The following is a 15,981-nucleotide window of genomic DNA, read 5'->3' as shown; positions in this document are numbered from 1 at the left end:
GCTTTATTGCTTTGGTAGGGGGGCAGCATATGAGAGAATCATGCATAGGACAAGTGTGTTTACCTGGTGGTGGAGAAGGAAAATGGTAGCAGAAGGGATTAGGGCCCCAACATCTGCCCTAGGATCATGTCCCCAGACATCTGAGTTCCTTCCACTAGCTCCTCTTCCTAAAGGTTTCACTATCATCCAACAACACCACCATGCAAGGATCAAGCCCTTACACACAAGCCTTTCAGGGGACATTTAAGACCCATATGAAAGAGGCAGAAGAAGCAGGGGTTAGAAGCCCAAAGAGCAGAGGACATCAAATAAAATGCAACAACCAATGGCATCTACTCCTCTTGATGGATCAGGTTAAGATGAGACCATGGGGAACTCATTACAGTGAATCATAAAAGGTTTCTGTATGACGGGCCACACTCCAGATGGCTAACTGCAGGGACAGCCATAATCTCACCACTCAGATGGGCCCAGTATGGATCTTGGTTGTTGGCAGGGTCATGTTGCCCAAAAGTATATGGCATCCTGGCTCAGCCCTGGATCCTGGGAGATAAGCCAGGCTCTGGTGCTTTAGAAACAATGGTCCAACACTGCACACTGAGAGCTGCAGAGAAGAAAAAGCTTAAACTGATCCAAAATTCAAATATTTCTGAATCCCTGACTCCTTTTCGCATTCAGAACAGGCAAGATCCTTGACACCGAGTGAGGTTATATGTCAATCGCCCAGTCAAGGAGGTAGACAAGGAACAGTCTCCTGAAACTGGATGTTCTCTAATGCTAGGCCCGCAGAGCCCAGAGTACAGGAGCTGGAGTTGCTACTTGGAGATCGAATCTGTCTTAGTTTTTCCTGCCTGAAAAACTAAAGACCTATTGCTTTCAGCAGCCTAGAGACCCATGTCTGGGAATGTGGTGGGGAAAGGAGGGGAAGAAAAAGTCAGCAGGTAGAGAGCACAAAAGAAGGCAGAGGCTTCTGAAGCAAGGTTTCTTCCCCCAGACAAATAACTCCCTGCATGCTGCCTGCTCTCTGTCCTCAGTTTGAGTCAGGGCCCCTGAGGAGCCTTGCTCCCCACAGAGCTGAACCTCAGATTGACAGCACCTCTGCACTTTTCACAGACCTCCACTTTCCATGCCATTTGCCACCTAGTGAGAAAACATCTCTCCATACTCAACATCACAAATCTAGCAGAATGGGCATTCTGGAAGGGAATGCCTCATGGAGAGTGGGGACAAGCTAGTCTCTAGCCCACTAAGCACTTAGGGAGAAAACAAAATTGCATGGTAGGGAGAGGGGAGTGCCAAGATAACAACGGGAGAACAAGTTGAATATGCACAGCATCCCTTACCTTTCAGAATGTGTTGTGCGGAGCCTAAGAGGCAGCCTGCACAGGGAGGTGGGTGAGAATGGCCTGGCCCCTTCTTTAATTGTGACTGCCTAGTGGGCCCTGCTGTTGGCCTATGCCACCTGAGTCAGAAACATGGGTTCTGGTGTTTGGTCCTCTGAGGTCAACTGAGGACCAGCTGTGTTGTAGTGAAGGACTAAAGACAGTTGAGGCAGTTCTTCCTTGGGGTTCAGGGTGGATCCCCAATATCCTCATTGGATCTTGTGGTATATGCCCTAGTGGTAGGGATATGGACCAGAGGTGAAATACAGATTTGGGACTCCAAGGCAGAGAAAGGGGTGATTTGCTTAGCAAAACCTCCCAGAAAAACCACCAGAGCTTGCCTAGTGGACGAAAGCTCAGGGCTGTGCAGTGCAAACTGCCCAGGCCAATGGTCTGGTTTTCTTTACATTCTGAAGTAGGGAACATCTTTTTTAACCTTGTAAGTAGATTGCAGGGCAATGCCAGATCAAGAGCAAGTATAAGCAGAAGAGGCCAAGACTCCACTCAGAACAGGAGGCAAGTCTACCCTGCAGCCCAGGACGCGCGTCCTGAGTATCCACAGAGAAGAGCCAGAGCTTCAGGGTGGTTCATTTCACTGCTCCAGGACATCTCTATCTGCATTCAGCCAGTGACAATGGTCAACCAAGTGGAAAGACACAGTGGCTATTTCAAGCCAGGTTTCAGGGAAGCCTCTAGGTCCCCAATCTTTTAGCACCAGAGGCCAGGTTTTGTGGAAGAAAGCTTGTTCAGGGATGGGAAGTACAGGGAGGGGTAGAGTTTAGGGTGATTCAAAGAGAATGCAATCCAGACCAGTGCAGTTCATGGTAGGGTTCTGCTCCTGTGAGAATCTGATGCTTCTGCGGACCTGACTGGAGACAGAGCTCATAAAGTAAAGCCAGCCAGAGAGCAGCTGCCAATGCAGACGAAGCTTTGCTCCATCACTGGCCATGGACAGGTAGGTACTGATCTGTGGTCCAGGAACTGGGGAGCCCTACTCTGGGACTCTGTCAAAGTTGAGGGATTCTCATTGACCCCAGACAAAGCTCTAGTGCCCAGCTTCTTCTGCAACTTCCATCCTTACAAGTTATAATTTACAACTTCCATCCATATCCATCTGACAATCTTCTTTTATAGTTAATGTAGACCATGCACCTTCAAGCGGATGATACCTGCGACCCCTGAGATTTACTCTCTATTAGGATCCTATGTGGCTGACATGAACAGAGTATCAACCAGAAATAAGCAGATATTCATTTAATCATTGTCACCCACAGTTTATTTCCCACACAAGAAAAACACAGGTGGCAACAGGCGTTTACTGAACAAGACTTTTAGACTGGGATTGTACAGTTCGTGCGGCAGGTGCTGGGGACTCAATGATGAATCACACAAACGGTGCCCACTCTTACGAAGTTTGTGGTTGACTCTCAGATCATGAAACATGAAAATAGAGACCAGTATGGCATGTGCCCAGGTACTACAGAGAAATACCAAAGAAAGAACTAAGCCAGACCAGGTGAGAGGTGGTGGTAGAGAAGGCACCTGGAAGAAGCAACTTCTAAGCTGGGATCTGAAGGAAAAGAGAACTTCCCCAGGCTGTGAGAAGATAGAAGCAGGTTCGTGTGTGGTGGGAGTAGGAAGGAAGATGGAAAGGTCTTCAGAGCGTGATTTCTGCAGCAGCTACAGGTCATGGCACAGAGATGGGCCATCATCCTGACAATTATGGAAAAGCCACAAAAAGGCCTTAAGAAGGGGAGAGGTACAATCAGATTTCCACTTTAGAAGGTGTATCACACCACTGTGACAGCAAGTCATGCAAGGAAAGGGAGGTGTGTGGAGCATAACCAGAAGACACTATAGGGACCTAGGCATGAGAGGAAGAGACCTGAAATGGCCTGGGACACACAGGACAGACTGAGAGCAAGAGGAGAAATAGACACATAATGTGCTGTCACCAGGTCTTATGGAGGGGAAAAGAGAGGGAGGAATGTGGGTCTGCAGCTTTGGTGGCTCAGCACTGAGCAAGATGAGGATGGCAGAAATGGGTTTGGCTAGAGAAGGGGAGGACTTGAGGGGGGACGCTAAAAAGTCTACAGCCCCAGGGTGCTATAGTCAACTTTCCACCACTATGTTGAAGAGAAAAGACTTATTCAGATCACCGCTTTGGATGATCAGGGTCTAAAACCAGGCTGCTCATTGGTTCAGCTTCCGGTGAGGACACCAAATGGTGATACATCGTGGCAGAAGCAGTCACGGTTCAAACAGGAAGCAGAGCCCCTCGGTTTCTTGCAAGGACAGGCCCCAGGAATATCACCTCACCTCTGAGAGGTCTGCACCAGCTTCCAGTGCCACCCATCTGGGGTCCAAGGTCCCAATACGTGAGCTTCGGAGGGGACATAAAACACATTCAATCCATAGCGGAAGCCAAGAGAATGGAAGAGACTATCCAGAGGGAACACATGGATAGGAAGAAGCCATCCAGAACCCAGCCCTGGGGAAAGCTGGGGACTAATAATTAGAGACCATCAGCCAACAGGGCTGCATAACCAAACTCAGAATCACCTCCACAGGTCTCTTCCTCAGCTATCCTCACACCCAGACTCACCCTAAGTGCAACACACTGCCCCTGCTGAGACCTGAGAGCCTGTGACTAGTGCAGAAGTCATGGGCCATGGATCACGAGGGCACCCTGTGCATTACATGTCAGGAACTGCACATCACCTTGGAGAGGCACTGAGTGCGCACTACTGCACAGTGGACCTAGAAACTCAGATGGCCGATACAACCTCACACCTCCACGTGCCCATCCCTCCGCAGTCTGCCTGGATTAGCTTGTTTGTATCCATTTGGAGCTACAAAATCCTCCTAAAAGCAAAACTGAACAAATAAACTTACACTCTAGTAAGCATTTGTCACCTTTTTTTTACAGGACTAGAGACGGAACCCAGAGCTGTAGGCAGCTCTGTCACTGAGCCACAGGCCCTGCTCTGGCACACTTCTTCCTGTCTTATCCCATTAGTAAAACTGAATGAATCCTCAAGACTAAACTATAAAATGGATTTTATAAGCCACAGGACTGAAAATGATACTCAAACTCAGATCCTACTATAAACTCTCCCCTATAGTCTGTAAGTCTCCAAAACTCTCCGCACCACCCCACTCCAGTTCTAGGAATCAAACCCAGGGCCTCCATATTGAGCTATATCTGCAGCGGCCCTCACCCGCTTAAGACAGGATCTCAGTAAGTCACTAAGTTGCCCAGGATGGGCTCAAACTTACAAAGGTACTGCCTCAGCCTCCTAGAATGAGGGCCTACAGTTTTAACTTGGAGAAAGGCCTCCTTATAAAAGGGAGATCCTAACAAAAGGAAGTGAGCATGGCACGTACAGTATACAAGTCTTTTCTTTCTTCATTCATTAAATAATGCCCAATTTCCTACTATCTACCTGTAGGCAGGAGTTGAACTAATGCATGTTAATAGAGAACATGCCTCAATTAGGATCCTATATACACTTCTGATGGGCTGTGCTCATTTGTGGAATTCTCTGATTGAGCCTCTCTAGAGAATTGCTGTCATAACTGCTTGTCAGCGAGAGATGAAGTCCTTGGATTTAATGTGTCTGTGGGAATTGCAGCCTTTCATTTTCTATGAGGCTCTGCTTAAAAGGCCTCCACTTTACTTGACTAACAGGAGATTATCTCTCACAGTAGAGTGACAAGAGGGGCCCTAATTGGTGACTTTGCTAATAGTCATTTCCTTTGTGGTAGCAGTAGCCCAAATTGGCCTTAGCTGGACCAGCTCTGTCTGGTAGGGCCACACACACAGCACCTATCCTCCAGGATTTATGCCAGAAGAGTTTAACTTGGCAAGTAAACATCCATTCTGTCCTGTGAGGCTGGGAATCCCTCTTCTCTCTCTCCTTCTCCAGTGCCTCAGTTTCTCTCTGTAGCAGTATAAGAAAATCTCCCAACCATGCAATAATGAACAAGAAGGAAGGGTGCTTTCTCTAGGTGGCACACTTGGGAGGATCACAGGGCTTCTGAGACATCCGGTGTCCCTCAGAATGTCTTTAATCCGGCAGGCTGATACTCCTGGACCCACTTCCCTCACATATCTAAGGACACACTGAGGTCCTTTATATCTCATTGAGGTCACAATCACAGGTACCAGGAATCTGAAACATCCTTTAGAGAGATATAACTCAATTTACAACATTATTTAACACACTGAACGGACACACTGAGATTCACTTTGAATCTGTAGACCAGATACTTGAGCTGGAGATCGCAGACCTAAGTGTGAACTTGGTAAGTGACAGGCCAAACCATGGATCACAAAGAAGCCCTCATCTCCTGCCTGAACGTAGGGTTTTCTCAGGGACACTGGAGGAGCCCTGGCAGGGGGCCACAGAACCCTGTCTCTCACTTGGTTCCTGGCCCTGATCTGAATCAGAAAGGCAAATGATCTGAATCAGAAAGGTCTTTCCTCACCTGCCTGACTCCCACCTCTCCCAGTCAACATGGACAAGAAAGACCCTTTATTGCAGCTGCTCTCCCTGGTTAGCTATAGTTAGCTAGTTAGCTATTAGTTACCTGGGACCAGGTAAGCCCAGGTAACTAATAGCTAACCTTTCATGAGCACTTACTACATTTCAGAACTGCATCTGATCTAAACAACTAAAAAAATGCTCACAATGACCCTCTTGAATAAGGGCCTACAATCCTACCACTAATGGTGAAACCAGGCACAGATAAATGCAGTAACCTGAGCAAGCTAGCAAGCTGCAGCGCTAAGCTCTTCAACCAGGCAGAGGAGTCAGAGCCAGCACTCAACCTCCACGCAAAGCCAAGAAATCGGTAGCCTCGTGTTTAATTTTTTTTAGGCAGTGCCAAAGGGCTCATTGTCCCTCCTGACCTCTAGAATAGTTCTTCAGGTAAGCTATTAATAGACTCAAAATTCTGCCACTAAAATAATTTTTCTGGTTACTACCAAACACATAAGCTGGGAGGATGCAGAAACATAGCCCAAGGGAGCCTATTCCAGGCCCATGGGCTGCCATCAGTCTGCCCTTTCTCGTGTCTGGAAGTTTATCAGTTCCTCCTGAATGTCCAGGCAGGCAAGGGAGGGCCAATGTGGGTCAAAGAGGGAGAAAAGCTTGAGGCTGGGAGTGTAAATAGGAGACAGAAAGAGACCCAGGTCAGCACGGAGCACAGGGCAACTCTGAGAACCCTCCACTCGGCTTCCTGCAAGCACTGTAATCTCGGCCAACATAATGAACCACGCGAATTTCCGGATCTTCAATGGCAAAATGAATTATAGAATCGCTTTGTATTGTTGTTGTAAAAATTCAATAAGGCAATGCTTACAAAGCACTCAGCTTTGCACCTAACACATAATATGGACATTAAAATGGTGGTTCTTGGCATAATTATTGCTGCTACTCAAGGAAAATGCCATGAAAGAGAAAGAGAAGCCAGTGGGCAATGTGGAAGGCGTGGGGCTTACTCCTATTGACTAATCAATTATTCATCACTCATTACTCAATTTATACTGGACTTATCATGTGTTAAATAATGTTGTAAATTGAGTTATATCTCTCTAAAGGATGTTTCAGATTCCTGGTACCTGTGATTGTGACCTCATTGAGATATAAAGCCTTTGTAAATATAATCAAGCTAAAAGGCAGGCATATTGGATTTGAGCAGGTAGCCTGTCTAATATGACTGGCATCCTTAAGAGGAAAAGAGTTACACACGCGCACACACACACACACACACATGCATATGCACACGGCAGAATGCCAAGGAATGCCCAGCATAACTGGCAAATACGCGAAGCTAGGAGAAAGACAAGGAACAGATTTCCCATCAGAACCTCCAAAAGTATCCAACCCTACTGACACCTGGATTTCAGCCTTCTGGCTTCCAGAACTGTAAGAGAATAAATTTCTGCTGTTTTAAGCCACCCAGTTTGTAGTACTTTATTAGAACAACCCTAGGAAACTAATATAGGTGGTAAAACTACAAAGATAAATTTAAAGACACAGCGCCTGTCCTGCAGGCTTTATCATCTCATCCACATAAAGGATAGTGTCCAGATGTCATGCTGATGGCCTTAGGTCCAGTTGCCACTGTGCTGTAACTTGCCTAAATAGGGACTCTTTCTCCTGATCTATCACAAGGGCTGCAGCGTGGGGTTGAGTGGGTGTGTGTGGGAGCGAGGCGTTGGCTGTCCCTGCCACGAGTTATGTCACGGCCTTGTCACTCAGGGCACTGCACTGAGGACTGTGCAAGTGAGAGTAGTGGCAAGAAAAGAAGGGCTGGGAAGAGGACAGCGTGGCTGGACACCTTGTTGGGCTTCCCGCACACCACGCACCCACTACTGCTTCTGTTTATCTCACCACCCCTTCTCTTCAGATTTTCAGTTTCTGCTCCGGTCCATCTCATCCCTTTACAGACTAGTGGATGGAACATGTGTGGGTCTTGGTGCCAGAGTTTGAACCCTCGTTCTATCACTTACTAGCTATGGGATCTTGGACAATTAACACTAGCTTTCTATGCCTCACCTTTTTCATCTGTACAATGGAGACGGTATGTGTGGACCCAGTAGCAACCCACATGATGGAATACATAATATGACCATTTTAAGGGCTACAGGAAGGGTAAAGAGTTCTCATCATGTACAATATAACTCCTAGAACTTCTGGAGAGAATATGGATTTTTACAGAGTAGGATAGGATACAGCAGAAAGCCAGTTTATGTGTGCATGCACATGCATGGGTGTGCACACAGATATATCAGACACTCCATGTAAAGAACAAATAAGCATCAATGGCCCGGAAGTAAAGGAGTTATCACTGCCAATGCAGAAGAGCTCTGTAACACTGGACAAGAGTTCTCATCACTTTAATTAAATGATTTGGGGCACCTAGAGCTCTAAGATTCTGCGATATAATGAAAGTGTGTGCATTCATTGTTTGCTCTTGTAGAACCACACTTTAAGACAAGAATGTTACTTATGGGCCACCCATTAGAAATCTGGAGAATCTGTGATTCTCAAGGGAATTCCAATAATGAGTGATGTAAGAAGAGCCATTTGATGTGTGAAATAATCATGGGCCTGGGTAAGAGAGGAGATGTCCCTCCCTCCACTCTTCCTCTGAGAAAGCAAATGTCAGGCTATCACAGAGAGAGACTGACGTCATTTGGAACAAAACTAGTAAAGAGGGTGAGGCAGGCAACACTGCCCAAATTGGAAATGTCATCTCATTTCATCTCCATTCAGGATAACATAAACAAAGGTGCCCGGAGTGAACACTTCAGGAAGAGTTTCCTGAACAATGAGATGGTACATGAGTTTAGGGACGTCATCTTCCCTGAAGCTCTTTAACAAGAAGTTATGTGGCAATTACACATTTTGAGTTGAGAACTCAGAGGCAGGAATATGGACACAATGACCTTTTGATGTCCTTCCCTACCTGTACCTGCATCCATCCATGGAATGACAGAGGTCACAAGGGCACCACCCTGCTGTGTGGTACACACACACCAGCTGTGCCTACATTGCTCACATTTTCCCTGCTGGCAGAGTACACACCAAGGTGTAAGTAACGTTCTTACAGCTTTTTGCATGGTCTGCATTGGCATGTGAGAATAATCGCACACTGCACTCAGCAAAGAGGAGAAAATAAAACCCACTACTAAACTGGAGATGGGAGTGTTGTGTTTCATCCTCTTTGACAGCCAAAAGCCTATTTAGGACTCTACAAACCAAACTTGCCAGAAAAAGAAAATATGGGCATCTTTGTAATTCTCCTGAGCTCACTTAAGGACTGAAATCAGTGTTTGCTGAGGAAGGAAAACTTGATGTGGACGATGCTTTATGGGCCATTTCGGCTGGAGATTTAAGAAGTAGAAGAGTCCATCCAGTTTGCACTTTTCATGGCAAGACTCCTAAAAGCTCACTGTGCACTCACACAAACACAGCAATATCCTAACCTCTGTGCCTAACCCGCTTAATCATCCCGACAAGCTTCTGAGAGATTAAGCAGTTGCTTCAACATAACAACGCACTGCCAAACCTAGAGCTGGATTTCAAACCAGACAGCCTGGCTTTAGAGCCTGCATTATTTGCTCATTCAGATCATGAACCTGCATAGTACCCCTCCTTCACCCTTTTCCTCATCTCTCTGATCATTGTGTAATGGGGCCATACATTTCAGCTGAAAATGAATGATCCATCAGCCAAGGCCACCAAGACACACCATGCCGGAAGTTGGTTCGGTTACCCCATAACTCAGGCAGCACTCAATGGCACTCTTACCCAGCAGTCATATTGTAGGATTTTTCTTAACCTGTTATTATCTCCTCACCCTGGTCAGTACATTATCCAAAATGACTCTTTTTTTTTTCGCCCCTGAAGGCTGTCGTTTGAGGTGATGAAACCTCAATCAGGCAGTCACCACCATAAATAATGCACCAGCCTCTCATCAAGAATCAGTAAGGCACAGGACAGCTCACAGGGCCCATTATCCCATACAGTTCATAAGTGGGCATGTGATTAATGCATTTATCTGCTATTCAGAGGAACACCCCATAGAAAGAGTCAGTAATGACTGAATAGTGAATAGGTACAAGAAAAACCAAAATGCATTCATGCACTGAGTTGCTGCAACACTTTCATTCCCAGAACCTTTATCCATTGTGATTTTTACAGGTCCACAATAACTTAAGTACCACAGAGGTGCAGGAGATAGAAATGCCAATTTTGAGAAAGCCAGGAAAGCTTGTTCATGATCACATGAATCAATTCAGTCCGCATCTGTTATTAACTGTGTGTCAGACATCGCTAACACGTATACAGGAAAAGTTCATCATCTGTACAGGAAAAGTTCATTATCTAAACAGGAAGAATAAACACAAAAGGCATTGCAAGTGGAAAAGTTAGAGGCAGGAAGGCTGCCCAGAGGAAGTGACACTGGAGTTAGGTCTTGCTATTAAAGAAAGTTTTTTTTTTTTTTTTTTTTTTTTTTTTTTTTTCCAGTTAGAAGAGGAGGAAAACAACAGTGCAGGTTGGAGAAGGACCATACAACATACTCAGGTCTGCAGTCAGTGATCTTTTCAGAGTCTCGTGTGTTAGCTATTGAAGACCTTGTCTGTTGCTCGAAGACAATTAGTTGGGTTTTCTCCCAGAGCGTGTAGGGAACAGAGCAACATCCAAAGTTTTTAAAAAGTGTCTGGTCACAAGCAGATCTATGCTTCCAAAAGCCAACCAAGGAAGGATGGCAAGGCTGGACTGCACAGGGCCAGCAGTTCAAGGGCCAGTGCTTTAGTACAGGCAGAAGTGGCTGCAAAGGGTCAGGACTGGAGGGTCTGCAGGCATTTCAGAAGGCCATAGGAGCAGGCTTCTGATCAGATCTAGTGAGAGGAAAGCAGAAAGCACAGGCTGCCAGAGGTGAGGACATTCTTAGCAGACGATAAGTAGTATCTGGAGGGATCCGGAGGGCAAAACTAACACCGCTGCATGTTTGCCCCATGCAAGGCTGTGTTGGTGTCTCCTAAGCTCCCATAGGGACCTCATACGGTGCTGCCATAAGCAGAATCAGCTCAGGATAACAAGGTATAAAACCGAGGACAAAATAGCCAAAGATGTTCTGTGGGCCGCACAGGACCATCCCTCCCTCCAACTCTGCCCCTGGGGGTCCCACGCCAACTCCACGTTTCACTGCACGCACGGACTACAGTCGCCACATGTAACTTCATTCTTCACTCTTCCGCCTGTCCAAAGCCAGGGACATCTTTCCCCGTGCTTCTCTTGGGAATGAACTCTGTCATCTTTGCCTCCCCATCACTGCATCCCTCCTTTCCAAAGTCTTCCTCTCCTCAGACTCTTCCTCCACTCTCATTCATACCAGTATCTTACTGAAATGGCAAGAGCAGGGCCAAGAGCAACCAATCAGAAGTGGGAGCAACCTGTGCACCAAGGCTGGCTTAGCCACAGGGGGACTTGACATCAGCCTCGGGGGACAAGAATTGTATATTAACCTTTGCTTAGCTTGAAGGACTATTGCTGAGAATGAAATGAAAGAAAGAGCTTGCAAACAACACCAGCAAACAGTAGAAAGGGGTGCTGTGGATTACCCAGTACAACTGTCCACTGGACAATGAGTTCTTGAGAACAGGGATCAGAAAGGTAGGATCCTACTCATTCCTGGTACAGAGTGAATGCTTGACGGCAGAGGTTGAATCGCCTTTTAGCACCACAGACACTGGAACACTCCACAATAGCCCACTTTGGGAAGCCCTGCTTACCCCTTGGATTGTTCCAAAGACAGCCAGTTTCTGGTGCAAGTAAGAGTCATGCTGTCTGGATGTCTGTATTGGGCACGTTTGACCAAGACTGGGTTCCACCTGGGTTCCTCCCAGGAAGTTGCTGAAAGCTGAACCTCTGCCTGCCCCTCATTCTCCCCTACCCACTTGTTTCCAAGCAGCCCAGCTGGAATGCTGCTACCCGTGCAGCTTTGTGCCCTGTGCACCTTGTGGTGTCTCCCCCTCCCCCCATCAGAGCTCGGGCCGCCTCTACTGCTGTTTCATTGATGCCTTGAGCAGAGCTGGCATGTGCGACTGCTGAGAAGGGGGAGCACGGAGCGGCGGGGGAAGCAAGTAAAAATAGTCTGGCGCGCACAGCACTGCCTGCTTCGGACTCCTTTCACCCTCGCTGAGGTGGGAGCTCAGCCGCCACCAGTACACACAGTGTGAGCAGGCGGGGGTCTGCACCACACCGTTCTCCAAGGCCGCCTTGCAGAGTCTGGGACCCACAAAAACTTTTTTTTTTTTTTTTTTTTTTAAAGCAACAGAGCTAGGAGTGAGGTGGGATGAGGAGGCAGTAGGGAGCGAGCGCCTTCCGGTTTCCAGCGCGCCAGCCACCTGGCTGCAGGGACGGTGACGCCTGGCTGGCCCAACACTTCAGAGAAGCTAGGCCTTGAGTCTCTGCTATTTTTAGAAACCTCTTCTGTTGGTGGGCGAGCAGAGGGCGGAGGGGGAGGGGAAAGGCTGGCTGTGTCTGCGAGACTGGGAGCCTCGCGGTGCACACCGTTCCCAGCGTCTTGCTCTACGTGGGGGTGGGGACAGGGATGCGGCCGGAGACTCACAAACGCCGGCTTTGCCCTAACTCGAGGAGCCCGGAGGAGCTCCCGCGTGCCCAGAGCTCTCAGCCTCAGGGCGTGCTGCCAAATGCGTGCTGCTTTTAGTCCCCGAGGGAACGGGGATTGTTAAAGCTCTGCTGCCTACGCTGTGGGGTTGAGGTTAGCTGCAGAGCTGTGAACTCGGGAAGGGAAGATCGGGAAGGGTCTCCGGCAGAGACCTTTTCGCATTCCGGCAAGACGTAGGGACAATCCCCGCGCCACACCCCCACTCTGCCCCACGCTGCATATGGTTAACCGTATGTAAAAGTACGGCAGCCCCACAGACGCCTGGCTATTAATAGCGACCAGGAGTTTGCTCCCTGTGTCTTTTTCCTGCCGCCGAGTAAGGGACGATCACACATACCCCACTCCGCCCCCACTCGGCGCAGCATTCCTCTGGGAAGGTAAGGGGCTGTCCACGCCGATGACCTCCGTGACCACAGGTTCCCAGAGCCCACGGAACAGCTCGGTGGCCGCAAGGACAGAGGGGAGCGAGACAGGAGAAGGGACACAGCCTAGAGTCTCGGGACGGAACGCCCAGAGGGACTCTGCGGTTCGGGCCGACCGAGAGGAGCGGAAGGGCAGATCCCAGCGGCCGTGCCGGACGCCGCGTGCGTCTGCGGAGCAGGACGAGCTCCCGCTGCCCCGGCTGGACGCGTTCCGCTGCCCCCTCCCCCCCCCCATGAGGCTTGCTGCGGCAGCGCGGCCACTGTCCCCGGTGCTGAAGCTTCCCAGGCCCCGCGGCCCCACGCCCCCCTTGCCCAAGGACTGCGCACCTTATCCTGCCCGGATCTGGCCTGGGGGGGTGGGGAGATGGTCCCTAGGGAAGAATGCCTAAGTGCTACCACCCGCTCGGTGTCGCTGGAAGCTGAGGGCAGATCGCCTCGAGCTCCAAGGATGGAACTGAGCAGCGGCTAGAGAGGGTCGTGAGACTGTATGAGGGGGGCAGACCCGGCCCGGCACCGACCAGACCCGGATCCCGACCAAGGTCCGGGACGCAGCGTAGGACACAGAGGAAAGGGCAGGGGCAGCGGGTGGCAGGAGAGAGCAACGGGGCAAGAGCGATTCTTGCATTTTCAAGAGGGAGGGGACCTGAGACCTGCACCGTCCCCCCCTAACACGTACACACGCGCGCACACACACACGCGCGCGCACACACACACGCGCGCACACGCACACACACACCCGGCCAGCGGCAGCCAGCGGGATGGAGCCGGAAAGTTTGGCACTCGGCGCAGGGCGGCGGCGGCGCGAGCCGGGGGAGGCGATCGGCGGCCGGGGGCCGGGGCCGGGGCAGGGCGGGGGCCGTGCGCCCCGGCGCCCGCTTACCTCGGCGCTCTCGGCGGCGTTCTCCGCCATCTTCCTCCGGAGGAGCAGGCAGCGGGAGGAGTGTTTCATGCCCATAAGCGCCAGCCAGGGTTCGGCGATACAGAGCTAGTAGAGAAAGCGAGGGAGCTGGTGTCGCTTTAAAAGAGAGAGCCAGGGAATGGGCGAGGGGGGAAAAAAGAACGAGGGGAGGAAAGAAAGGAAAGGAAACCCAGCCCCTCCGCCGAGCGCCGGCCGCACGACCAGCCTCGAAGGAGTCCTTCCTGCAGTCTGCACTTTGTTTTCTTTTCCTCCTTCTCCCGGCTCCGCGTTCCTTCGCACACTTGCAAGTTCTCGGAGCCCGACCCCTCCCGCCCCTCTCCACCCGCGCTGCGGGCGCGCAGGAGGAGGCGGCCCCGAGGGCTCCCGCGGCGGCGGCGGCGGCGGCTCGCGAAGTCCGGCCGGTCAGGCGGCGCCAACTCCGCTCAACTTCTGCCGGTCGGCGGGGGAACCGCGCGCGCCCCGCGCTTCCCTCCCGGGGGCTGAGCCGGGTGAGTGGGGGCGGGGAGGGAGCCCCGCGGGGGGGCGCCGCTGGGTGCACACCGCGGCCCGGGCGCCCCGGCGCCCCCGGCCCGGCTCAAGGCTCGCAGGCGGCCTCTGCTCCCTGGCGCGCAGCACAACTTGCGCGGGGGCCACGGCGGGCGGTGCGGACGCTGCAGGGCCGCGCGGGGCTCGCGCCAGGAGAGCAAGCGCTGAGCAGGGCTCGCGTGGGCTCACAACCCCGTCCGCGCGCGTCCTCCCGCCCACTGAGGGCGAGCTCCAGGCAGGACAGGGCCAGGTGCCTCACCCGCACCCCACTGGACCTCCACCTCTCCAGCTCCTCCACCGATTCCTGGATCTTTTCCCGGTGAATGATGGTTTGGGGGGCGAAGGGGTGGGTGTCTGGGTGGGGGAGGGTCCTTAACTCCTTCAACTCTGGGGTGAACCGTGGAGTCGTTACCTAGCCCTTTCTCCACTGTCCCTGTCCCAAGCATTGGAGTTCCGAGGCTCCCTGCTGGCGGACAGGGTGGGGTGAAGGTGACAGCCAGCTGTAGCTTGGCAAAGAAGGTGGAGAAAAGTCCAACGGAAGCGCCTGCTGTCTTCTCCCCCACCGACCCCGTCCTCCCTAGCGGCCCCCTGCCCACACGGATCTCTGCCCCCTCCCCGCCCCTCCTCCACCACCAGATTTTGAAGTCCCTTTTATGGGAGAGAGGGAGGATGTCACGTACCCATTAGGATTCTCTTGATCCTTTTTTAAGGGAGTTTGGGCGGCAGCAGGGGGTGTGAATTTTTATACAATGCATCCCTGTCTTCACTTTGAGAGCTTCTTTTTCTCTTACTGGCCATCTGTCAGGCGATGGAAGCTAGAACAGTGGGGGAGGGGACAGCTACTCTTCCTCTGGCTGCCTCAGGACACACAGGCTGACTCCTTAGGACAGACCACCGTCAAGGTCAGGGACCTCAAAAGAGGTGTCTTGAGTCCCCTGTCTCTCTTCACGCCGCTGTCCTCACGCTGAGAGAGCTGCTCTCAATGCCCTATTTACTTCTGTCCTTACCTTCAACAGTCAAGAAGTGTAAGCCTGGGCATCCTCAGCTAACCTCAAAATCCTTTGAAGAAAAGGGCAGGACCGGGCTCCTCGCTAAAGAGGCCTCCTCACCTGTCCTCAGTCAGAGATGAGACCTGGTGATGAGTAGAGGCAAGAGGTGGGGAAAGGAGAAGACAGGATAAGGAAAATGAAGGAAATGTAGCCAAAGACTTGAGTGGAGTGTGTGTGTGCCTGTGTGTCTTTGTCTTGGGAAAAGTGAATTCAAATGAGAGGATGACCTTAATCTCCTCTTCTTTTCTCTGACTACTGATGTAGATTAGAGTTGGGGGTGAGTGACCAAAGACCCCAGCAGAACCTGGATGTTCTCCTCCCCTCCCATGTCATGCAGAATGTGGAAGGAAAGAAAGGAATGAATCTGACTTGAACCTCTTTTCTCTGAGCATCTGCTTGGAGATGAGAGACACCTGGTCCCCTACCAAAAGATTCTCCATACTTGTACCATCAAAGAATATCAGAACAGAAAG

General features: G+C 50.7%; 2 protein-coding genes across 7 annotated transcripts in view; one reads left to right on the top strand and one right to left on the bottom strand.

Moving 5' to 3' along the window:
- Positions 1–14,051, bottom strand: part of Prmt8 (protein arginine methyltransferase 8) — a 94,442-nt gene extending 80,391 nt beyond the window's left edge. The window contains exon 1 of one of the 3 annotated variants that reach the window (XM_063237691.1): positions 13,896–14,051. Coding sequence is in view for 2 of the 3 variants with exons in the window: in XM_063237692.1 (XP_063093762.1) it covers positions 13,896–13,970 (75 nt within the window). In the remaining variant the exon portion in view is untranslated. The remainder of the gene's footprint in view (positions 1–13,895) is intronic. The other 2 variants (XM_063237692.1, XM_063237689.1) reach the window with 2 other exon arrangements.
- A 1-nt stretch (position 14,052) lies between these two features.
- LOC101787838 (uncharacterized) overlaps positions 14,053–15,981 on the top strand; it is a 42,720-nt gene continuing 40,791 nt past the window's right edge. Inside the window, exon 1 of one of the 4 annotated variants that reach the window (XM_063237693.1) lies at positions 14,053–14,422. In XM_063237693.1, the coding sequence (XP_063093763.1) occupies positions 14,053–14,422 (370 nt within the window). The other 3 variants (XR_010043669.1, XR_010043668.1, XR_010043670.1) reach the window with 3 other exon arrangements.

Source organism: Cavia porcellus, unplaced genomic scaffold, assembly GCF_034190915.1.
Source record: "Cavia porcellus strain 051 isolate PalLab524CR breed Dunkin Hartley unplaced genomic scaffold, mCavPor4.1 scaffold_27, whole genome shotgun sequence".
In the NCBI taxonomy this organism is placed as follows: Eukaryota; Metazoa; Chordata; class Mammalia; order Rodentia; family Caviidae; genus Cavia; species Cavia porcellus.
Note: the sequence above shows the minus strand (reverse complement) of the source record. Positions and strands in the feature narration are given on the sequence as shown.